At 43.7% G+C, this 24,980-nt stretch overlaps 2 protein-coding genes across 2 annotated transcripts in view; one reads left to right on the top strand and one right to left on the bottom strand.

The window, feature by feature from the left end:
* LOC147123241 (gamma-aminobutyric acid receptor subunit beta-1-like) overlaps window positions 1-16,763 on the bottom strand; it is a 779,888-nt gene extending 763,125 nt beyond the window's left edge. Inside the window, exons 1-3 of the mRNA XM_085969663.1 lie at window positions 16,425-16,763; window positions 16,238-16,329; window positions 15,966-16,033 (exon numbers count right to left, since the gene is read on the bottom strand). Of these exons, the coding sequence (XP_085825789.1) occupies window positions 15,966-16,033; window positions 16,238-16,329; window positions 16,425-16,504 (240 nt within the window). The 5' untranslated portion in view covers window positions 16,505-16,763. The remainder of the gene's footprint in view (window positions 1-15,965; window positions 16,034-16,237; window positions 16,330-16,424) is intronic.
* Window positions 16,764-18,329: 1,566 nt separating this feature from the next.
* gabra4 (gamma-aminobutyric acid type A receptor subunit alpha4) overlaps window positions 18,330-24,980 on the top strand; it is a 133,980-nt gene continuing 127,329 nt past the window's right edge. The window contains exons 1-7 of the mRNA XM_085965665.1: window positions 18,330-18,515; window positions 18,694-18,812; window positions 19,541-19,608; window positions 20,013-20,233; window positions 20,348-20,430; window positions 21,187-21,330; window positions 21,528-21,680. Coding sequence (XP_085821791.1) covers window positions 18,433-18,515; window positions 18,694-18,812; window positions 19,541-19,608; window positions 20,013-20,233; window positions 20,348-20,430; window positions 21,187-21,330; window positions 21,528-21,680 — 871 coding nt within the window. The 5' untranslated portion in view covers window positions 18,330-18,432. The remainder of the gene's footprint in view (window positions 18,516-18,693; window positions 18,813-19,540; window positions 19,609-20,012; window positions 20,234-20,347; window positions 20,431-21,186; window positions 21,331-21,527; window positions 21,681-24,980) is intronic.

Genomic DNA, 24,980 nt, shown 5'->3' with positions numbered 1-24,980 from the left:
ATAATCCTTCCTGAGCTGCATGGTAAACCAGACCATTATTTTAAGACCAGATCATAAATCTTCAATTACTTTATTTGTCTTTTTTGTTGATCAGATTGAATAATACACTGACATTGTTACAAGGTATGAGTTGGGAAAAGGAGAAGTCAAACCATTTATTGCATTCTGTGGTTGACATTTTTATAGCAACTAATTAAACCAACCTACTGAAACATGCAGAGAAGAATCCTAACTAATTACATCGCTTTAAAGATGCTGTTTAACTTAATTATTTTAATAAACACAATATAGGGTGACAGCAGCTGTTTCTTTACCTAGGGTTGTAACTGATTACATGCTCTATGAAAATGGGTGAATTAGTATCAATTAGAAAAGCCTATTTGTTTTGAAATGCAGTGTTTTCTGTTTCCAGTGAAGCCTGTGATGGAAAAAGAGCTACACAGGCAATTGTAATGTAACTATACGTGTGCTTCTTTTAAAAATGAAGCAAAAAAAAATCTTGCGATGATTAATGACATAGAAAAGGAAAATTATTCAATTATAATAAATATTTAAGCACCAGAATATTAAGTATAGCATTGAAAATAATGAGAATTCTGGAACCATTTCAACTACTTCAACTCTGAACTTTCTGCTGGTTTCTGGCCAGATAAATTTGGCACCAGGCAATATTCTGAGGTTTTCAATTATTTTAAATATTTTAACATCAATCAAGTTGATGGTTTGCATTGTGCTGGTCATTTGGTTTGGCCACCACTGAAAGAATATCAAGGAGTAATAGATATTCTATCTGTGGATTAAAGAGGGTATTTTTAAACTTAAAAAGTTATACTTTTTATGAATAGAGTCCTATGTAATTGAGAACACAGCTCTGAAAATCCATGGAGCCATTTATGCCAATGTTGTGCCCTGAAGATGGCACTTCTGCCCAACAACCTAGCTCATTTGACTTTGGCTGATCACAACTCCAGTGTAATATAATAATTCTGCATGGGATTGGGTGGGGGTGGGGGGAGGCGGGGTGGTGGGGGGGTGGAAGAAGGAATGGAAATTCCAGGTGCAGACCTTTACAAAATGGTTGTAAACTGCAGCAGCAGGCTAGGGAAGCAACAGGTCACGTAGTAAATATTTTGCAAGACTGAGATAACAGGGGTATGTGCAGTAGATGACTTGTGAGATTTTGTGATGCTTTTAAATATCAAGTGGAGGAAATGTCAGTTGTGCCCAAGGAAGGGAGCAGAGCATTGGAAGGATACAGAAAAGAAGAGCACACAAATGCAATGAGACTGATGAGTGATGACTAATGAGAAATACAACAAAAGAAAGAAAGACTGCTGGGTGTCCATGGGAGGAAACCTTTGAAAAGTCTCGTGGAGGGAGGTGACCGTGGCACAGAGTACTACCTATCTCACCCCAGAACTGTAAGGCAGTGCTGGGAAAAGCTCAATGACCTGATGAGGGAAGGAAAGGTAATGGATCAGCTCCTCTCCCTTTCCTTCTTTGGGCATCAATAGAATCAACACATTATTCACCTGTACATAGATGAACTTAAGGGGCATCTAGATAAGTACAGGAGGGAGAAATGAAGAGAAAGGTATGTTGATAGGGTAAGATGAAGTAAGGTGGGAGGAGGCTCATGTGGAGCATAAACATAGATATAGATTTGTTGGACTGAATGGCCTGTTTCTGTGCTGTAAATTCTATGTAATTCTATGTAATCTAACAGGTCACCCTTTACACTGCACTGGAGTTCAGGGAGGTCACTAACTCAGGTCCATACAGTAGGTGTCATTATCTCCCTTAACAGCAATTACTTACATGCAAATGTTTACAACCCCTTTATCCATTTTAACAGGGTGAACCCATCAGACCTCTTACATCACCTGTCTGATGCCATTAAGGAGACATCCCTGAAACTCTGGCCTTTACTTAATTCCCTCAATCTTGTTACAGGAGCAGCTTGCACATAATGTGAGGCAGGGGACTAGAGGGAGCTTTCTGTACATTTACCTAGTTGAAAACTGTACTTTTGCAGAACTGACTAAAAATAACAGCAGAAGTCCTTGCAGAACTTCCAAAGTATCAAATAGTTCAATATGCAGGCAAAGTAACACTAACCTTTAGTTGCAGCAAACAAAATAACTTCCTCAATGTGATATTAACCTCAGGGATACCTTAATGCTAGTATAATTTGGGGCAACGTTGCAATGAAAGTTGAGGAAAGTGGGTCAGGAATTAATAATGGCCACATGACGCTATTTAAATGCAGGTCTTAAAGGGAAACAGCAGTTTTTTGGAAAGATAATTTTGGTGCAATTTTAGACTGGTGGTCTTGAGGCAGTCAGTGTCCATACTACTATGGTTAACGCCCCAAAATCACCAGAAAACCTATGGTAATTCAGAGGAAAATCCAGGCCTATATCTTATTCCAATGGAGTAGTCCATCTGAAGCCTTCATCGAGAAAGAGCTGGATAGGCAAGGAAAATGCCATGAAAGGTCACCAGCAGACAACTGCATAAGATTAATAATCAGGGATCTTGTGCCAGGTCTAGCTTACATTGATATTTGGTGCAGCAGGTGCGACTCTTTGTTATTTTCTATCTTTAGAGAGGAGAAGGTTAAGTCTGTAACTACTGTAAATTTATAAGGTGTCATTTTGACTGTTCGCTTCCCCATTTACTGTTTTCATTTTTGCAGTTGATGCCTTAAACCATGGCGCAGTGGAATGGTTATTCTACTGTCTTCAACAGTTGGAGACCATGTGATCAAAACCAGTAACCAAAATACAGTAATGAGGACTTCTCATTGAAATTTCTGTTCAAACCTTGGGCTCATTACAAATTAGCTAGCTATTAGGCAGGCAAATTGAAGGGAGTGATCTGAGACCCTGAACTTGAGAAAAATCTCTGGAGTAATTAGAAAAAATGTAACAATAGACTGACATCACTTGCCAAATGTGAAGGGTCATTGATTTGGTCACTTCACTCCCAAACACATCAATATAAAGTCACATCTGGCTTGCAACAACGCAAACTGTGTAGGTCCAACCAGCCTATTATTAGTGTGTAAGAGCAGGCACAAAGTTAATTAGTAATCAAGGTATCTGCACAACAAAAAAGCTAAACAAATCTAATGAGATACTGGACAGGATTTTCATTGGGCCGTGGAGGCGGGATTGGAGGCGTGTGGGGGGTTAAAATCGCGAAATCGGGAGGCACAAACCTATCTCGCCCCCAACCCACCTCAATGCCAGTTCCAAAGGAGGCGGATACCCGACCTGTGCTGGGAGCCGCCTCCCCGAGGCAGGAAGGGAATTAGTGCCAATTAACTGCCTGTTAACAGGTAGTTAACAGGCAGTTTTTAGCCTAATCCCTATTTTAATCCCTGAAGTGTGGGATTCCCGACGGCTCCAAACCACGCCAAGTTAGCGAGGCGGACTGTCGGGCTGAAGGGCTTGGAGGGTTCGAGATGTCCGGTGTTCAGGTGAGTGATGGGTGCATGAGTGCCGAGGTAAGTGTGTTTGGTGTGTGTACAGTGTTTAAAGTAGTTTTACTTACCTTTACTTACCTTTACAGTCTTCCTTCCTTCAGGTCTCGGGAGTCCCTCATCTCAGCGGCACAGAAAGCAAAATGGCCGCGAGCTGTCAAAATCTGCAGCCTCCTGCTTTCTGTTCTGGAGAGATCTCTAAATCAGCCTGAGAGGAAGGAATTAACTTGGAGTACAGATTGTCAGTGTTTGACATCTTCAAAGAGCTATCAAATGTTGATATTTCATCTGTCAAAAGCTCTTGACAGATGAAATGTCAATCTATGACGTCACCTGTTGCCGGGTGGCCCTTAATTGGCCTGCTGAGCCCGCTGGGCAGGCTCAACAAGGCCAATCAAGTGAAAATCAAGTGGGTTGGCCACAACTCGATGCAGGTGGGATTACAACCCCAAAAGTTGTAGTCCCGCCTCCTACACACCTCCAGTATCAAAATCCTGGTGCCTAACTGTCTCCTAACTATGGACAAATATATTTATATGTACATGATTCCCTGTGATAGCTGTCTCTATACATATGAGAAACGTAAGAGGAAGCAGAAATGATTAGACCAATAGAGGGCTAGAACCAAACGCAAGTTCTGTTAGGAAAACATAATTTTAACAGGAACATGATAAACAGGTGTGAGCCAAAACCGGGTTCCAGAGAATATTAGAAGGAAAAAGATATATGCAAAAGGGGCATTCCATATCAGCTTTGCTAAGAATCCAGTAACTATAGTAACTTCATTAACGGAATGGCTTGTATCCTGAATAAGAATATAAGAACATAAGGGCCCAGAAATTCGGGTCTCCACGGGTGAGTACGCACGGGGTACTCACCCTTAGGCCCAATGGAAGTGCCGGTTTCCTGCATGCACTGCGCATGCGTGGGAAACCGGCACTTCCGTTCCCCTGAAAGAAGGGGTTCAGAGTTCGAACGCGTGCGCAGGAGAGGCTGCGCGTGCGCATTGAACTTGCGTTTTTTTTGCAGGTTTTCCCGGGAGGGTAAGTCTCCAGAATTTACACGTTTAAAAAGCAGTCGTAAGGCCTGCTTTTTACAAGGTAAGTGGTGAATTAATTAAAATTAAAACATTTTTTCCACGGGTTTATTATTTTAAAATATTTTAAAGAAAGGTAAGTTTATTTTTAGCCCCGTTAAAAAATAAAATTATTTTTTTCAAAAATTTAAATTATTGTTTAAAGTAGTTATTTCATGTAATTTATAGTTTATTTAAAAAATCTGATTTAAAAAAAAAATTATTTGAAGATTTAGTGATGCTTTGGGGCTCGTAGTACTTCTAAGTTTGACAGCATTTCCTGTCAAACTTATGAATGAAGCATTCCCTGCTCCGATTGGCTCCCCATGGCCCACGTGGTCCCAGGGGATGCATCGAACTAACTGTGCCCCTGGGATACGCAAGCACTGCGCGCCGGCAGTTGGAGCAGGCCCAGGATCGGAATTCCACGGGGGCCCAGAGCTCAACGGCCAGCGCGCAAGATAAGTGCGGGTCGGGGGCTTGCACCCGCGGGAAGCCCCCGACCCGAATTTCTGGGCCAAGAAAGAGGAGCAGGAGTAGGCCATTTGGGCCTTTGAGCCTGCTCGGCCATTCAATAAGGTCATGGCTGATCTACTACCTCATCTCCACTTTCCTGCACTATCCCCATATCCCTTGATTCCCTTAATATTCCAAAATCCATCGATCTCTGTCTTGAATATACTCAACGACTGAGCCTCCACAGCCCTCTGGGGTAGAGAAATCCAAAGATTCACCACCCTCTGAGTGAAGAAATTTCTCCACATCTCAGTCCTAAATGGCCGACCCCTTATTCTGAGACTGTACACTTCTGATCCAGTGGCAAATTCACTGTAAGAACCACCATTGTTAACTGTTAAGTGAACATAACAGAACTAATTGTACTACAGGTAGACTATCCTTTATCCAAACTTCCAAAAACCGAAAACCTCTAAAAACCGAAAGTTTTTTCGTTCAGCGTAAGTCGTGCGCACGACATGACCAGAGTGGCGCATGACTTACGCTGAGCAGGGCAGAGGGTCACAGAGTTCCCTCCTGGGTAGGAGATTGCAGGCCGAGCCGGGCAGTGTGAAGGAGGTACCGGGAGAGTGAACCCGACAATACAGCGGCCCATCCGATATTCTTTTCTCCACCCCCCACCCGACCCGACCCGACCCCCGACCCGTCCGATATTCTTTTCTCCCCCCTCCCACCCGACCCGACCCGACCCGACCCGAACCGCGGCCCGTCCGATATTCTTTTCTCCCCCCCAACCCCCGACCCCCGCCGACCCCCACCCCCCGCCGACCCCCCCGCCGACCCCCCACTGACCCCCACCCCCGACCCCCCACCGACCCCCCGCCGACCCTGACCCCCCGCCGACCGCCACCTCCGACCCCCACCCCGACCCCCCACCGACCCCCCGCCAACCCCGACCCCCCGCCGACCCCCACCTCCGACCCCCCGCCGACCCCCCCACCGACCCCCCCGCCGACCCCCACCCCCGACCCCTCGCCGACCCCCCACTGACCCCGACCCCCCGCCGACCCCGACCCCCGACAAATTTCCCAATACCTTCTGAAATCTGAAAAATTCCAAAAACCAAAACTCAGCTGGTCCCAAGGCTTTCGGATAAGGGATAGTGTACCTGTACTACTATTGTACCACTAAATTGCAGAATCCATAGACAATGTAAGGCCAATGATGCACATGCAGTACTAATGAAATTTCCATTCAATCATTTATGGATTATATCACACATCTTGTATAAAGAAACTAATATGCTGATGTGTTCGAAAATGTTAAAGTCTGAGCAAATACATTTCATTTTTCCCATTGTGACAAGTTTATTTCTCAACTGGGATGTTAGTTTTTTAATCTGAATTTATAATTTCATCATTTATTTGAGCAATGTATCAATGCAAATTGATTAAAATTAACATCATGAAAGTAAAAGTCACTAAAAGTTAATAAAGCTTTTCAGCCAAAGAAATAAACCTGAAATATGGGAGGCAATTTTCACTGTAATTATCCTGTTTGCATCCTATAATACCTGAACTTGGTGTACAGAGCCTATGGGCTGAATTTTAATGGGGAAGGCGGGTTGGGGGCAGGGCAGGGGGGGCTCCGAGGCAATTGGGAAACCCGGGAGAACAGGTTTCCTACAGGCCCTGCTGACTTTAACGACATGGTCTGATTTGCATGGGAAGAGGCTGGCTGGCTGCGGGTGGGTAAGCCTGCGGCACTAGGCTGCAGAGAGGAGGGGGGGAGGGATCGGGTGGGGGTGGTGGAGGATCGCGGGGGAGAGGGAGAGAAGACTGAACCACAAATACTCCCGCAACTAGTGCGATATCTGTAACCCCCAGGGCATGGGCGGAGCGTTGTATAAATGCTTTCTCCAGATGTAACCCACATTGGCAGTTCCACGCTGACGTCCGTCCCATCCATAAGCTGCCCTCCGCAGGTCAGAACTAACTTACTGTTGCCTGCCGCAGGGATGTGCACCATGGTCCCAGGGGCCGGAGGATTGGTTATGGGAGAGATCACAGCCGGAGGATCGGGGGGTGGGACAGAAGATCACAGGCGGAGGATCGGGGGGTGGGTGAGAAGACCACAGCTGGAGGATCAGGGGGTGGGTGAGAAGATCACAGCCGGAGGATTGGGAGGTGGGTAAGAAGATCGGGGCTGGAGGATCGGGGGGAGGGAGAGAAGATCGGGGCTGGAGTATCAGGTGGGAGGGAGAGAAGATCGGGGCTGGAGGATCGGGGGGGTGGGTGAGAAGATCGAGGCTGGAGTATCAGGTGGGAGGGAGAGAAGATCGGGGCTGGAGGATCGGGGGGTGGTGAGATCAGAGCTAGAGGATCGGGGGGAGGGAGAGAAGATCGGGGCTGGAGGATCGTGGGAGGGAGAGAAGATCGGGGCTGGAGGATCGGGGGGGTGGGAAAGAAGATCAGTGCTGGAGGATCGGGGGGGGTGGGAGAGAAGATCGGGGCTGGAGGATCAGGGGGGTGGGTGAGAAGATCGGGGCTGGAGGATCGGGGGGTGGGAGAGAAGATCGGGGCTGGAGGATCGGGGGGTGGGTGAGAAGATCGGAGCTGACGGATCAGGGAGAGGGAGTGAAGATCGGGGCTGGAGGATTGGGGGGAGGGTGAGAAGATCAGGGCTGGAGGATCAGGGGGAGGGAGTGAAGATCTGGGCTGGAGGATTGGGGGTAGGGTGAGAAGATCAGGGCTGGAGGATTGGGGGGAGGGTGAGAAGATCAGGGCCGGAGGATCAGGGGGGAGGGTGAGAAGATCGGGCTGGAGGATCGGGGGGAGGGAGAGAAGATCGGGGCTGGAGGATCGGGGGAGTGGGAGAGAAGATCGGGGCTGGAGGATCGGGGGGAGGGAGAGAAGATCGGGGCTGGAGGATCGGGGGGTGGGAGAGAAGATCGGGCTGGAGGATCGGGGGGGTGGGAGAGAAGATCGGGGCTGGAGGATCGGGGGGAGGGAGAGAAGATCGGGGCTGGAGGATTGGGGGAGGGAGAGAAGATCAGGGCTGGAGGATTGGTGGGTGGGAGAGAAGATCAGGGCTGGAGGATCGGTGGGTGGGAGAGAAGGTCGGGGCTGGAGGATTGGTGGGTGGGAGAGAAGATCAGGGCTGGAGGATCGGTGGGTGGGAGAGAAGATCGGGGCTGGAGGATTGGTGGGTGGGAGAGAGGATCAGGGCTGGAGGATTGGGGGAGGGAGAGAAGATCAGGGTTGGGGGATTGGGGGGTGGGAGAGAAGATCGGGGCTGGAGGATTGGGGGAGGGAGAGAAGATCGGGGCTGGAGGATTGGGGGGTGGGAGAGAAGATCGGGGCTGGAGGATTGGGGGAGGGAGAGAAGATCGGGGCTGGAGGATTGGGGGAGGGAGAGAAGATCGGGGCTGGAGGATTGGGGGGTGGGAGAGAAGATCGGGGCTGGAGGATTGGGGAGGGAGAGAAGATCGGGGCTGGAGGATTGGGGCGTGGGAGAGAAGATCGGGGCTGGAGGATTGGGGGAGGGAGAGAAGATCGGGGCTGGAGGATTGGGGGGTGGGAGAGAAGATCGGGGAGGGAGAGAACATCGGGGCTCGAGGATCGGGGGGTGGGAGAGAAGATCGGGGTGGGAGAGAAGATCGGGGCTGGAGATTCGGGGGGAGGGAGAGAAGATCGGGGCTGGAGGATTGGGGGTGGGAGAGAAGATTGGGGCTGGAGGATTGGGGGGTGGGAGAGAAGATCGGGGCTGGAGGATTGGGGGTGGGAGAGAAGATCGGGGCTGGAGGATTGGGGGAGGGAGAGAAGATTGGGGCTGGAGGATCGGTGGGTGGGAGAGAAGATCTGGGCTGGAGGATCGGTGGGTGGGAGAGTAGATCGGGGCTGGAGGATCGGGGGGAGGGAGAGAAGATCGGGGCTGGAGGATTGGGGGTGGGAGTGAAGATCAGGGCTGGAGGATTGGGGGAGGGAAAGAAGATCAGGGCTGGAGGATCAGTGGGTGGGAGAGAAGATCGGGGCTGGAGGATCGGTGGGTGGGAGAGAAGATCGGGGCTGGAGGATTGGGGGAGGGAGAGAAGATCGGGGCTGGAGGATTGGGGGAGGGAGAGAAGATCGGGGCTGGAGGATTGGGGGAGGGAGAGAAGATCGGGGCTGGAGTATTGGGGGAGGGAGAGAAGATCGGGGCTGGAGGATTGGGGGAGGGAGAGAAGATCGGGGCTGGAGGATTGGTGGGTGGGAGAGAAGATCGGGTCTGGAGGATTGGGGGAGGGAGAGAAGATCGGGGCTGGAGGATTGGTGGGTGGGAGAGAAGATCGGGGCTGGAGGATCGGTGGGCGGGAGAGAAGATCGGGGCTGGAGGATTGGGGGAGGGAGTGAAGATCAGGGCTGGAGGATCGGTGGGTGGGAGAGAAGATCAGGGCTGGAGGATCGGTGGGTGGGAGAGAAGATCGGGGCTGGAGGATTGGGGGAGGGAGAGAAGATCGGGGCTGGAGGATCGGGGGGTGGGAGAGAAGATCGGGGCTGGAGGATCGGTGGGTGGGAGAGAAGATCGGGGCTGGAGGATTGGGGGAGGGAGAGAAGATCAGAGCTAGAGGATCGGGGGGAGGGAGAGAAGATCGGGGCTGGAGGATTGGGGGGTGGGAGAGAAGATCGGGGAGGGAGAGAAGATCGAGGCTGGAGGATTGGGGGAGGGAGAGAAGATCGGGGCTAGAGGATTGGGGGAGGGAGAGAAGATCGGGGCTGGAGGATTGGGGGAGGGAGAGAAGATCGGGGCTGGAGGATCGGTGGGTGGGAGAGAAGATCGGGGCTGGAGGATCGGTGGGTGGGAGAGAAGATCGGGGCTGAAGGATCGGGGGGAGGGAGAGAAGATCGGGGCTGGAGGATTGGGGGAGAGAGAGAAGATCAGGGCTGGAGGATTGGTGGGTGGGAGAGAAGATCAGGGCTGGAGGATCGGTGGGTGGGAGAGAAGATCGAGGCTGGAGGATTGGGGGAGGGAGAGAAGATCGGGGCTGGAGGATTGGGGGAGGGAGAGAAGATCGGGGCTGGAGGATTGGTGGCTGGGAGAGAAGATCGGGGCTGGAGGATTGGGGGAGGGAGAGAAGATCGGGGCCAGAGCTTCTGTGGGCGGGAGGGATGGGGGGCGTGGGGAAGCATCATGGCCTGCCCGAGGATCATCGGTGGGGGGGTGAGAGGAACAGGGCCGGCCTGAGGATCATCGGAGGGGTGGGGGTGGGGTGGGCGGTGGAGAGTCCTGGAAGGCGATTGGAGGCCTCGTGGGGGTTCTCTGATCAAGGCAGGTGTGGGCTATGCAGGGACCCTGGATCCAGGAGGTCAGTGTAAAAGCACTAACCTCCTGGATGCAGCAGTCTTCACCTTGCTGTAACTGCCGGGTTTTACGAGGTGTGTAAAACCTGACCAGCTACAGTTAAACACAAAATGGAGGTTAAAGAAGAGGATTCCAGCCTCATTATAATATTTAAATAGGCGGTCCGCCTCCTGGCAGCGAGTTGGCTGCCTGCCCCTGACCCGCCTCCATTAAAACTGGAAATGGGCGGGTTGGAGGCGGGTTCAGGTTCGGATTCACATTTTCAACAAGTTAACTACTTCCACGCTCCCAACCCACCCTTTTGTTAGGTTAAAATTCCCCCATATTTAAGATTGAAAACATCCAACTAAGTAGTTACATTATCATTTCAGAATAACAGATTGTGAATTACAGTCTAAAACATTAAATTAAATGAGAAAATTCTCACAATCTACCGACTATCAGGTTAAGGTGTTACAAGGTATAAGGCTAATATTACTATTGATGAGATTGTACGAATGTGTTGTGTGTTCAAATCAAATTCCTCTCTGCTATTTTAACCCATTTAACATAAATAGCTCAATGACTCTATTAAAATAGTGGAGAGAGGATTATGATACTAGTGTATTAAGCATTCATACAATAACATTGACAGCAGTAACATGCAGGCTATATTGTTACTGTTTGTGCTGATTTACTATTACTATCGTCATTCACCTTGATTTTAACAAACATCTGTTCAATTTCGGTTAAAAAGGAAGAAACTCATAATGGTTTTGAAAGTATATTCAAAGTTCATCTATTCATTTTTGAAAGAAAATAACATAAGTATTTGGTGCTGAAACATTTGAGTTTGTTATACCACATACTGATCAGTCACTCACTGTGCCCATCAGTGCTACTACTTAATCCAAAAAGGATTAAATGTTACAATCAAATTACCAAAATCGTATTTTAACAGCTATATTATATTTCAGTCAGAGCATCAATATTTCTAGACAAACTAAAACTATCATCAGTAACTTTTGGGCAAAGTATCTTTGTGTCTTACACTCAGTAAAGGAACATTTTGTTAATCAAGTACACCATAAAACAAACACAAACAATATTATCCAGAAAGTATTTTCATTTAAAATGTGCTTTATTCTTGGAGTCCATTACATAACCCCACAGGCAATCGATTTGGCCTTACATGAATCCAAGCAAAAGTAAAATTCAGAAGCTTTGATATTTTTTCCTTGTATGACATGATAATGGCAATAAAATAAATTTAACATTATTATGCTAGAAATGTTTCTGCTCTGCAAATATATTTTTTATCGTTAGCTACGTAGATAGAATAAATGTTCAGGCCTCTTTTTCCATTCTATATACCTGTGATATTATGGAGTGAGAGTAATACAGGAGCACATCCCAACTCCCAACTTATTTCTCAATGTAATGCAAACTATTATGAGTATAGATTTTTGATAAATTGACCACACTATTGAACTATTTCATTGTGACTAATTTTGTCCATCTACAAGGTCTGCCTTGTTTCTAAAATGATATTGGAAAAAATTGTTGATTAAGACTTTTCCTTAAGACATCATGGGCCAGAAATTCAGGTCCCCACGGGTGAGTACGCGCTGTGTACTCACGCGTAGGGCCAACGAAAGTGCCGGTTTCATGCATACACTGCACATGCGCTGGAAACCGGAACTTCCGTTCCCTTGAAGGAAGGGATTCACAGGTCAAACGCATGCGCCATAGAGGCAGCGCATAAGCCTGGAACTTCCGATTTTTTAACAGGTTTCTCCGTGCGGGTAAGTCCCTAGCAGCTGCGCGTGAAAAAAGCAGTTGCAAGGCCTGCTTTTAACAAGGTAAGAAGTTAATTAAGTAAAATTAAAACATTTTTTCCACAGGTTTATCATTTTAAAATACTTTAGAGAAAGGTAAGTTTATTTTTAGCCCCGTTAAAACTTTTTTCCAAAAATTTAAATTTTTGTTTAAAATAGTTAATTTATGTAATTTATAGTTATTTTAAAAATGTGATTAAAAAAAAATATTTGAAGTTTTACTTAGGTTTTGGGGCCGATCTCTACTCATAGATTTGACAGGCCTTCCTGTCAAATCTATGAATGGAGATTCCCTACTCCGATTGGCTCCCCATGCCCCACGTGATCCCAAGGGATGCTGCAAACTAACTTTGCCACTGGGATATGCGAGCACTGCACACCAGCAGCTGGAAGAGGCCCAGGATCGGAATCCCACACAGTCCCACAGCACAACGGCAGGTGCGCTATGTAAGTGCAGGTCGGGGGCTTGCGCCCACGGGAAGCCTCCAACCCAAATTTCTGGCCCAAAGTTAACTGCTGTCTGTTTACAAACATCAGCCAATGGTCTCAGCAAAATCAGAAACTCAAATCAGTATGTAAGACATATGAAGACAAATGGATTGCCTCCCTTGTTTCATTATTTTAAAATAAACTCTAGGAAATACGCGCTCACTGATCAGAACCATATTTTGGAAATTTTCCCCTGTGGATGCATGCAAATGCAGATTTTAAAGTAGGAACAAAACACCTTGGGAACACAGTGAGAATATTCCAACCAAAATGTTTGCATGATGTTAGTCACTAACCCTGACTAATTGGTTACTGGATGCACTGGGACTGAATAATGCTATTTGCATTCAATAGAATATATTTTTAGTACTTCAGTTTACAATTGGCCAGGTTTAAAATAAATATTGATGCACACAGCAAACATAATCCTTGAACTTTTTCAAGGAGACCTGTAGTTTCAAGGGTTCACCTACTTGTTGATGAAACTTTTTCTCTATTGTTACAGAATTTCAAACTTTCTTTGGTGTTTTGCCCTTTTAATGTTACTTTATCTGATGTACATTGTTTAGATTCAGCACTAGCTAATCTTTTAGAGTGTAACTGCAAACACTGCTGCATATCAAAGGAATGGAAGACCTTAAACTGATAGGTTCTACAGAAAATGGGCACTGTTAATGGGTAGAGCATGGAATTTGAAAATTATTCATTAAAGTGTTTTTTGGATTGAGTGCTGTAATAGTACCAATAGGATATGGAGATTTAATCCCCCATGCGTGTTACTTGACAGTTTCACCTGCAGTCTTGTGGGGAGAAACCGAGATGAGGAAGCCAGATACCTCTGATTGAGGGAGTATATTTGAAGCTTTGTGTTAAAGTTGATTTTTTTTAGAAGGATTACTATTTTATTTCTTGCTCCTCTAAAAAATAAGTATTAGTTATAAACTTGATTTAAATATGTATTTGTACAGGCTGCTTTTCTGTGTTTTCCGCCCTTAACACATGACTATATACTGAAATCAGGATTTCACGAATATTCCTCACTGAGCAATTCTTTCCTAAACTTGTAAAACTTTCAAGATTCATTTATCTAATGAGAAATGTTGCTAAAACCTGTAAGTTTTATTCCACTCTTACTGCAAATAGTATTTCTGAAAGAACGAACTTACATTTATATAGTTCCTTATCATATCATCATAAATTGAATCTAATGTTTCTGCAGTGCTTGCGTGAATTGCAATAGTGACTTATGATTAACATTAAACATAGTTAGCCAAGCAAGGGTTCTTAGGATAATTACAAGATGTATATTATAGAAACATAATAGCAAAAAGGTCACCAGGGACTTATAAACAAACCCACTAGGAGCAGGAATGATACAACTTAATTGTTTCTACTTTGATTATGAGCCTTGAACTCGAATGCCATTCAGTTTATGTTTTGAAATCCAATAATACGCAAATATCATCTACTTAGAGTACTATGATGTGCTGGGTTTCATGAATGGTTGAATAGGTATCTCACTAGTAAGTTAGTTCAGATGATGAGAAAGGAATATATTGCAAAGTACATGATGAAGATGAGTGGTTTACAAAAATATATTCCGGTGGTGGTATAGAACTCATAAACAATCTATGTTTCTTGTATATGGAGGTTATATAATCAAATATCACTAATTATAAACCTCATAGGTAAAGTGTGTAGAGGACTTGTTTTAGTTGGTAAATATTCATATTCTATGTGTGGACAGCTGAATTAAGCAGCACAAACACTGGACTTGGACAAAATACCCATATGATCTTTGGTATTCTGAATAGAGCAAACTCACCCACCAAGTACTTCTGGTTCTTTGCATGACTAAAGTAACACGTTCCTTGTGCTAAACTTACTCAGTTTTCAATGGAATTAATATAGAATTATAACAAGGGATCTGTAACATAACTGATACAAAATAAATTTAGCACTACTTTTTGAATTTTAAAGGGGCTTTTCATTTAAATATAATTTTATAAATGTAGCAGCAAAGGAAACTGAGACACTTTTATTTGCATTAACTCACCTGACCAGCACACAACCAATAAAGTGAGTTTTAATTATCCACAGTAAATGACACTGTTTTGTCAGATGCAATATCTTTAACATTTCTTAAATATGCCTCCTCTGCCCAAGATTAATACATCACCATATCTGGAAATGCTCCTTCAACACCCCTCCACACTCCATGACAGAATAGAAGAAAAATCAAGTGGTCTGATAGGAGATTTCTCTCTTTCCTCTTGCCTCCAGTCCCCCGCTCTCAATTGCAATCTTTCTTATCTTTATTTATAGATATGATGATCCCTGTTCCTCTGAACTTTTACATTTTACTCCTTCTAAGCTCCAAATATCATGTCCTACACAATTTTCCTCCACGATACATCCTCACTGTGTTGCAATGAAGAATCATGGTTCAGGTCTCCTACTCCAAGTCATGCCTTGATACTAAAAAGTCCTCCCCTCCCTCAGTCATTCTCTTCTCATGAAATCTCCAGGTTTTAAAATTCAAACCGGACATTATCCAATCACTAATTGCTAATTCCCCTTTCTTTTACTCTTTTCAGCCATGCTGGTAGGTGCACCATGGGCTTTAGCCCCTCACCTTGGTTTCTCAGTAACAGAAGTAGTCCGTTGTTACAGGGGGAATACTATATTGCTAATGTTGACTTGCATTTTGCAAACACATCACATGAAACTTGTCAGCATGTATCAGATCCAGTGTAGAACTGGGGCACATGAACTCGCAGCTATTGCACGGGTTTGCAACTGGTGTTATCTCAAACATCACGCTATCGGACTCGTAGGCACTGGGTAATTAGGATCAGGGCTATGATCTGTCTCTGCCACTGAACACCCCCCACCCCCCGCATAGTAATCGTGTTATGAGCAAGATCTGTCAAAGGCACAGAAACGTAGTTAATTATTACAATCAGCAGATGGCGGTATTATACATTATAGGAAATTAAACGCCTTATCACGATTGTACTCAATTTAAGTAGATGTAAGCAGCCATAGTGGAGGGAGCAACATCTACACCAGCAGTATTTATCGATAAGGTTATTGTTCCAGTTGCAATAACAAACTCATGTAACCCCACTAAACGAAATATTCGGGAACCGGCTGCACGTAACACACACACACACACACGATCAACATCGAGTTATCCTGCAAGCCATGTAGGATCACGCATTTAAAATAAATAAATATCTTAAAAAAACATATTTGTAGTGTTAATTTCCACAGATCGGTATTTAAAGAGTGCACTCACCATATTGACTTCAGAGACCATGTCTATGCCGGCAATGTCTATGCTCATACCAACGTCCACAGGGAGACCTTGAGGTAAACAATACATTATCTGCTTGTGATATTGCAATCCACTTTTTAAAAACAACATTGTTGCACATCGCCACAGGCAGCAGATGTTGCACTGCTGTAGTTATTATTTATACAGTAAGTCTTGTTTAGTTAGCTACTGACTGGTGGAGAATAGGAACTGCACATAGATATATGGAACTGTACCGAGAGGAGATGATTTACCTCCGAAATCTGGTCTTAATCGAATGTCATATCCTTTCAGCAAGTTATCCACGGTTTCTTTCACATATGACATGTTGCTGGACTCATTAACTCTGGGGGAAGAAATGTGGGTTACATTCAGGATCACACTAAATGTGAAGCAGAGAAAACAAACAATGGCAAGGAATGGCTAGAGATCAGAGCTCACCTCTGTGCATAGCAAACCATGGCCACCATCACGGGGATCGACAAAATCCCGAAGCATCCTCTGTCTTGAACTCTCCACATTCCTAACTTTGATTATGGAAAGGTCTTTGAGCGAAGCTTCAAGGAATGCAACTTAGTCCAGTGCAGTACAATAATTCCGAGGCGCAACGCATGCGCGCAGCTTCCACAACATCAGACAGACTGTTTGCTGTGGAAACAATTTCCCTTGCAAAATAATCAAACCATCAGATCCTTAAAGGTATTTCTCCCCCTCTCTCTCTCTCGAATGATTACAGGGTTGTTATTATGCTAATTGAATCACAAGGTCTCAAAACCCTGTTAGCTGAATTCTCTTTAGCAGGAATGACAGCGTGGCTCAGATTTGCATTGAGGTGATGAACATGGACCAGAAGGTGTAATGACATTCAAAACAGTGCCTTGGCCAAATGTAATGAACCTCTTCCAAAGACATCCCACTACTCGTATGGCAGCGTACAGTATGTTTAGATGTTATCATTTTATTCGGCAACGGGCATGTCCTGTCAAAACCATTCCAAACTCTGAGCCATTGCTGGCAACAAATTCTAATGTTTATTTATCCTAAAAAAATCTAAATTGCAGAATGTACCACTGCATGCTTCATTGGGAAAGACAAACTACACAATTCAGATCAAGCAATTGATATTTTATGGAATGCACAAAAATGATGGCGAGGTGTCAAAACACATGTGGAGAGTTCAGGGAGCTTTATTTCCTCGTTGAAAGTGCGGAATAATTTTTCAGAAAAATATAAAATGCGGTTTATTTGAAACCCCAGTATGAATGAAGAGATGCCAACGTGTAAAATACATTTTTATTGAAGATAATTTCTTATATTTATCATAAATTACAATTTCACGACTATGATTTCACTGTTTCATTGTGGAATGTGCAACCAAAAACACTTTTAATCTCAAATAGCAAAAATCTAAACACAAATCAACGCTTAGAAAATATTCCAAATGACTTATTCTATGCTACAACACGATACCTGAATTGATGAAATGGATGAAAATTGTTTGACAACGTCAGAATGTTTTTATTACAAACTGTGCTTCCCGGCCGTTTCCAGTTCAGAGTGTTTACAGGGAGGAGTTGGTCATGGAAGCGTTGAGACTTCCAGCTAGAACACAAGGCTGCTAGCAAAGTCTTAACGTGGCTCGATTCAATACACGTTATGGGTTTCTAACTGGTTTACTGGTACACCTGAGCCCCAGGTCACAGGAACTGACCGAGGATAAAGAGTTTAGTTTCCTTCCTTCTTGTTGTGTTGTCTTTATCTCAGCCCCGAACCCGAAATGAAAGCATTTGTTAATCCCTACGTCCCAGGAGCAGCTCCCTGGGCTGTCGGGAATGCAGTCGAGGCATCCGAGACTCGGGGCGAGAGGCGAAATACTAGCACACCAGTTGGCAGCTCAGTACAAGCAGTAGAATAATTCGTGGGCAAACCAGACAAAACATATCCAATCCCGTTCTAGGTGCTTAGCAATATATGCCCACGTATTCGACTGCAAAACTATTGCAAGACGTTTGTGCAAAAGTACGGGAACTGCTCCATGTCTACGTGTGCATCTTAAACCATAAATGTTTCCCTTATAATTGCCAGCAGATCTGATCGACTCCCCCCCCCCCACACACCCCCGCCCCTTAACATGCAGCAGGTGATAGAACAGGATTAACAGAAGAGTTTCTGATACACGCGAAGTGATATTAAGATGCATTTTATTCCTGACCCGGTACTTCCAGCCCATCGCCGTGGGTCGTATAGCGGCTGTAAAAAGGCAAATATTGTGGAAGTGGATCGGGCTGATGCGAGAGCAAGTGCCTTTCAGTGAAGGCTGGCAAGAGGGAAGGGATGCACTCCATAAGCACGAGTGTGTATGTGTCTTTTCACACGGCTGTGATCTCTCCTCAGGACAAGGCAATTGGCGACGGGGAACGGGAAGAGGCTTAAAGTATGGCAAGCAAAGATGGTTTCTGCCAAGGAGACTGTGATCAGGATGCCCTCCAGTTACATTTCCACTCTGCTTTACTTTATCTACGTGACAGCGTGGTAAGTAATGGAAGGAAACCGATTCTTTCGCCTTATTTCACATTGTTTATCGGATGTACTTGCTTTTACTGTCTTTGTACGGCGCTACGGTCCAAAAGATCAATATCAGGTGTACGGCAACTAGCTCTTGGTCCTTGTCATTGTATGGTCACGTCGGCTTTATATATTCACTTTGCAGCATAGGTGAAACCTCTGGAGAGATCAAGAAGAATGAGAAATTATATCCAGAGAATTTTACACGCATACTGGATAGACTCCTGGACGGTTATGACAACAGATTGCGACCAGGATTCGGGGGTACGATTGCACATTTATTTTCGACTTCTGCAGCTTTATTTATCAGTGCATATTGCTTGATCTAGCATTTTTGGAATACATGATGGTTATATTGTGGCTTTGTATCTAGACAGTTATTATAAGCAAGGCTGTTAGTCTGCACTAGAGGGGAGGGGGAATGTGCACGCTTCATGTGTTCAGATAGATAAAATACGAAGGCGACTTTAATAGGAAGCATGACGGATTAACTGTGACGGGCTTGTTGGTGATAATCGAGATGCGAGCAAATTTAATATCGTGGTGAAGTGCATTTGTTCTTTAAAAGCGGATGACTTAAATCAGAGTTTGAACAGGATAGCTTGTGTGTGTCCGTGCGTTGTTAACGACGTTCTGAAGACCTTCGACATTGAACTGTTTTATTTTTGCTCAATATGTAAAAGTGTGGCACACTTGGAAAAAAGGCAGACTGTGAAAGTTGAAGACATGCACATTTGTTGCACGGACCAAAGAGTGTTCGCCATATGAGTAGCTGGAATCCTAAAGCTTGTAACTTGATGGTTACTATCACGAGAACTTGGGAAGACAGTAAAGAATAAACGAAATGGATCTAAAACCGAGTTTGGTGTTCATACTGGTCCATATGTTTATGATTAAGTGTAGTTGAAGGTGTAAGTGTCCACTTATTAATGGTCACCTCTTTCTTTCGTGTTCTTATTAACATAGTAAGGGATGCATTGTCTGTTCCACAGGTGCTGTTACAGAAGTCAAAACAGATATCTACGTAACGAGCTTTGGGCCAGTGTCTGATGTTGAGATGGTAGGATTTCTCATTGCATAACTTAAATATCTTAAGATAGACACCCCACCTACATTTTACGGAAGGATATTTCATTCGTGGGTGCATTATTATTTACTAAAAGTGAAAATATTAATACTATTATCTATGGTAAATCATACGCGAAAGATCTACCTGCGTTTCATTCAGAAACGGAAACAGCCATTATTATCTGAGAATTCCAATGTATTTCCAACAACCATATATAAATAATATACTTAGAAACGTTTACCACAACAATACACTGGATGGATGGTCTAATGCACCACCATTCATTTTAGTTGAATGGAAAAAGTATAAAGAAGCAGACACGCTGAATTCATGTGGAGTCTAGTCATTAGTCCTGCGTGCTGTTGTGTAATGCTTCTTCCCCATTTCCATCCAAGGAGTATACAATGGATGTGTTTTTTCGCCAAACCTGGGTGGACAAGAGGTTGAAATACGACGGCCCAATTGAAATTCTTCGTCTCAATAACCTGATGGTCACTAAAGTCTGGACGCCTGATACCTTCTTTAGGAATGGGAAAAAATCAATTTCCCACAACATGACAGCTCCAAACAAGCTGTTCAGAATCATGCAGAATGGTACAATTCTGTACACTATGAGGTATGTTTTGCACTTTACATAACGTCAGGTAGCTTTACTACCATTACTGAAATAATGAGAGACGCTCATTTCGGTGTAAGAATAATCTTATATGATTTATATATTTAATTTTAGACTTACCATAAATGCAGAGTGTCCTATGAGACTGGTTGATTTCCCAATGGATGGCCATGCTTGTCCGCTTAAATTTGGAAGCTGTGAGTTACGTGCTCTTGTTTTTGGTATAACTGTCGAAGGAAAACTTTCACTGGCAGTGTTCAACATTTGATTGACCTGTACTGTCGAAAGCATGCACGTGTTTTAATATTGACAAGTCAATGTTTCCTGTGACCTTTTGTGGAAAATAAACCTGCGTTTGTTACATATACAATTACAAGCACGTTATTAATTTATTAAAAAGAAAAATACAGTGTAATTCTGTGCTCTGAATTGTTTTCAAGGAACAAAGCATACAGAAAGAGCAAATTGTTGATCATATTGTAAATTAATATGAATGGGTTAATGATTAACAATATATTTGCAATAATCAGTAATAATGCTTATAAAATCATTATCCTTCTACTATTTTTGAATAATTATTTTATTTTATTGAAATAATTGCAATAAAATCAAAATAGATTTGCATAGTAACACATACATTGAAATATGTTTCAAATATTTAAGCCCCTGTGGAATAGTTTTTATAAAGTCAATAAGAATCATGCTTTACTAGTCTTATTGTTTTGCAACATTTATTATGGCCAAACCATTGATTGTTTAACTTTTACAATGAATTGACAAACAATTTAAATTATAAAGATGTTCAGAAAATCAGCAATGAAACATGGCAATTCAATCACTTAAATATAACTAAAAAGAGGAAAATTGAGCAGGATACATTATGTCACGAATGATTACATTACTATTCTGGTCTAACATAAATATTATAAGTTCAGTGTTTTCATATGTTTTAGATGCATATCCTAAAAGTGAGATGATATACACATGGACAAAAGGTCCTGAAGAATCAGTGGAGGTACCCAAAGAGTCTTCTAGTTTGGTGCAGTATGACCTTATTGGGCAAACGGTATCTAGTGGCACTATTAAATCCATTACAGGTAAAGGAACATGTTTATGGAATTCTTTGATAAGTAGCACAATCTTTGAATACCACAGTACAATTTGAAAATGTCTTTTTGTTAATATTTCATAAAGATTGCTAGATTGTTATTGTACTTCTATCCAAATCAGTTAATTCAAATTAAAACAAAAATCAGTACTCATAGAAAGGAGTTCTATATTTTTTCTTTTTTAGGAGAATATGTGGTGATGACAGTCTATTTTCACTTGAGAAGGAAAATGGGTTATTTTATGATCCAGACTTACATACCCTGTATTATGACGGTCATTCTCTCTCAAGTGTCTTTTTGGATTAATAAGGAATCTGTTCCAGCACGAACAGTTTTTGGTATGTACTTTTAATCCATAAAACAATGTATTATGTCATTTCATTTTATTTCTCTCCTGCTTTCAATATTGAAGCTTTAACATTTCACTGTCTTTCAATACTGCTTCCTGTTGCCACATTTCTCAATTTGGTCATGAGGATGGTGTTTCCTGTAGGATTAGAATACTTCCTCTCACACTGGGCCTAAGGAGTCTTTGGGAAGTCCACGGGTTGATATGAGTTCGGTCAAAAATTTAAGCTTTTCACAAGCTGGATTGGACCACATTGTTGGTTTAGGATTAGCATAAATAGGAATGTCTATATCAGAAACAACAAATTCAGCCAACAATAAATTTGGCATGACAAAATGTACTTCATTTCCCACTTTCCACCATTTCTCTGGCTGTTGTTGGGGTACAGTTTCATGAGCCCTCATACCTGGCACAAGAAACCATTCTTCATTTATGGGGCTGGACAATGAATGCCAGCCGACAATTTGATTGTGAAAGGAATCAGATTGAGTCCAATCCTGTTTTAATCTGAGACACGACACACACAAACAACACACACAAACATACAAACATAAACAACACAGAATGCACACAAAAACAAACACACACACCAAAACACATGCACCAACATATTTCAGCAGAGTTGTTAGAAAGCAATTAGAAGAAGGAAATGTGGTTGAATTTTCTCACCTTAGCTAAAGGCTGTGATGTGAATTGTAAGACCCCAACTGCTGCCCCAGCTGAGAACAGCTAACTCAAAACTGAAATACAATTGAACCTGAGACCTCTTTATCTGTATGACAGTACTTCACTGGCAATGCATATTACATTGACAAAAACATTGAATTATCCAATGGAATTGATTGGTTTTCTGCCTGTACTGTGCTTATTTTGGTTTTGCAATTTACAAATGATGCCCACAAAGAATATATAACAGTTCAAAATTCCTGTGTCATATGGATTGTTGTAAATTATTATTAAGCGGCATAGGTGGCATAGTGGTTAGCACTGTTGCCTCACAGCGCCAGGGACCCGGGTTCAAATCTGGCCTCGGGTGACTGTCTCTGTGGAGTTTGCACATTCTCCCCGTGTTTGCGTGGGTTTCCTCCGGGTGCTCCGGTTTCCTCCCACAGTCCAAAGATGTGCGGGTTAGGTTGATTGGCTATGATTAATTGACCCTTAGTGTTAGGGGGATTAAATACATGGGGTTACAGGGATAGGGTGGGATATGTGTTGGTGTAGAGGTTACGGGGATCGGGTGGGATATGCGTCGGTGCAGGCTTGATGGGCCGAAATGGCCTCTATCTGCACTGTGGGGTTTCTGTGAAGGACCAAGACAATGTGGAACAAAGTGTAATGTGAGAAGCAGAAAGTGGGTCAGATAGGCCACAAAAGACAAAAAGGTGGGATAGGCTTCAGCAACTGAGCCAGACTGTGGTGGGTCATTAAAAACATTATCTGATACCCTGTACAGGCATTTGTGCTGAGTTGGGATAAATGCTGTTACTGACAAAAGTTGTAGTTCTGTGGAATAGAATGCTCCTGTTAATTTTACTCTACTGATTTATAGTGCTCTGGTTAGTAGCACAGCCAAGAACTGTCAGAATGTGCCAAATATGGACAAATTAATGGTCCGGAATTTGTGGTGGGTAATGACGGCGAACTAACAGCGTTCACTGTTATTACCCCTCTGAAACTCACAGCAACTTCAGGATTTAGCGTATGTGCATCTAAACGCGGAAATCCTGAAGTTGCGGTCAGTCATTCACTGTGCCAACTGACACAGGCTACGCTGTGGACCAAGCCCTCCCCCCCCGCCCCGCCTCCATAGCTGGCAATCAGTGTAATCAGTGATATCAGTGAAATTGATGGAAACTTAGGCTTTTCCGCACTAATTATCACTGCTAAACACCCCATTAAAAGTTAAGCCTTGTTGGAATAAGTGTAACTGGGGTTTTAACAGTGTATTGACTGCTAAACAAATGTTCTGGCCCTGAAAAACTAATTTTTATATTTGTGGAGGGTCAAATTTCTCCATTATGATAAAAATTACAATTTTTAAAAAACATTAATTTTTGTTTTAAGTTTGTTCATGATATTTCAGCTTTTACCTTATCCCCATGTGAAAGTCTCAATCTTTATTTTGCTGTCTGTAATATTTTTACAAATTCTGGATAAAAGCAGCTTTTCATTTCCTGGTTTGGTGTATGTGAGAATTCTTCAGTGTGATTGGCTACTTAGTCAGCTTGTTGACATCACTGCAGCTCTTTACTGGGAATCCCCATAACAGATCGCTACAATCAATTGAATGTCGAATAAGGCAAACTCCTTGTCACAGCAATCGCGCAATCTCTGTTGGCAGCTTTCTTCGAGGCCAGCAGCGAGTGCCTTTGCTTCACCGCTGACTGCAAATTATAGGCCATAACATTGATCAAAATGTGAATTCCAACCGGCAACAATTTGTTGTCAGTTGCTGTAGGCTTAGAGGTACCAAGTCAGTTCTCAATTATTACATAGAATTACGTAGAATGTACATGACAAAAACAGGCCATTCGGCCCAACTGGTTAATGTTCCACACGAGCCTCCTCCCATCTCACTTCTTCTGACCCTATCAGCATATCCTTCTATTCCTTTCTCACTCAATGTTTATCTAGCTTCCCTTTAAATGCATTTATGCTATTTGCCTAAACTACTCCATGTGGTAGCAAGTTCAACATTCTAACCACTCTTTGGGTAAAGACGTTTCTCCTGAATTCCCTATTGGATTTATTAATGATTATCTTATATTTATGGCCCCTAGTTTTGGTCTCTTCCACAAGTGGAAACATCTTCTCTATGCCTACCCCATCACATCCTTTCATAGGGCTGAATTTTCCGGGGTGGTAGCAGGCGAGATCGGTGGCCGGTCGGGTGGGAAAGTTGTTATTTTTGACAGTGGGTTGGGAACCGTCCCCACAGGTGTGCCTGTCATCGCGGAGCCGACCCGACCTGTAGCGGCGGGGGACCCGATTGAAATCGCTATGAGGTAGTTTACAGGCACTGAAGAGCCTTTTCCCCCTACTTTTTAAATTTCCCTGCATGGCCACGGGATTCATGCAGCTCAGGAACCTGAGGTGTGAGTTCCGTGGCCATTACTGATTACTTGACAGCATGGAAAACAAACCAAAATAAAAACATGTTGATTACATCAGCTAACAGATTGATGGAGATTCTGTTCTACTTGAAAAGCTACTGGTAAATGTTAATTCAGAAATTCCTGAAGGGATGTGAGTGCTACCCTGAATGGTGAGGGAAATACATTTTTCACTG

Source organism: Somniosus microcephalus, chromosome 2 (genome assembly GCF_052327205.1).
Source record: "Somniosus microcephalus isolate GS21.2 chromosome 2, FLI_Smic_1.0, whole genome shotgun sequence".
NCBI classification, from domain to species: Eukaryota; Metazoa; Chordata; class Chondrichthyes; order Squaliformes; family Somniosidae; genus Somniosus; species Somniosus microcephalus.
Note: the sequence above shows the minus strand (reverse complement) of the source record. Positions and strands in the feature narration are given on the sequence as shown.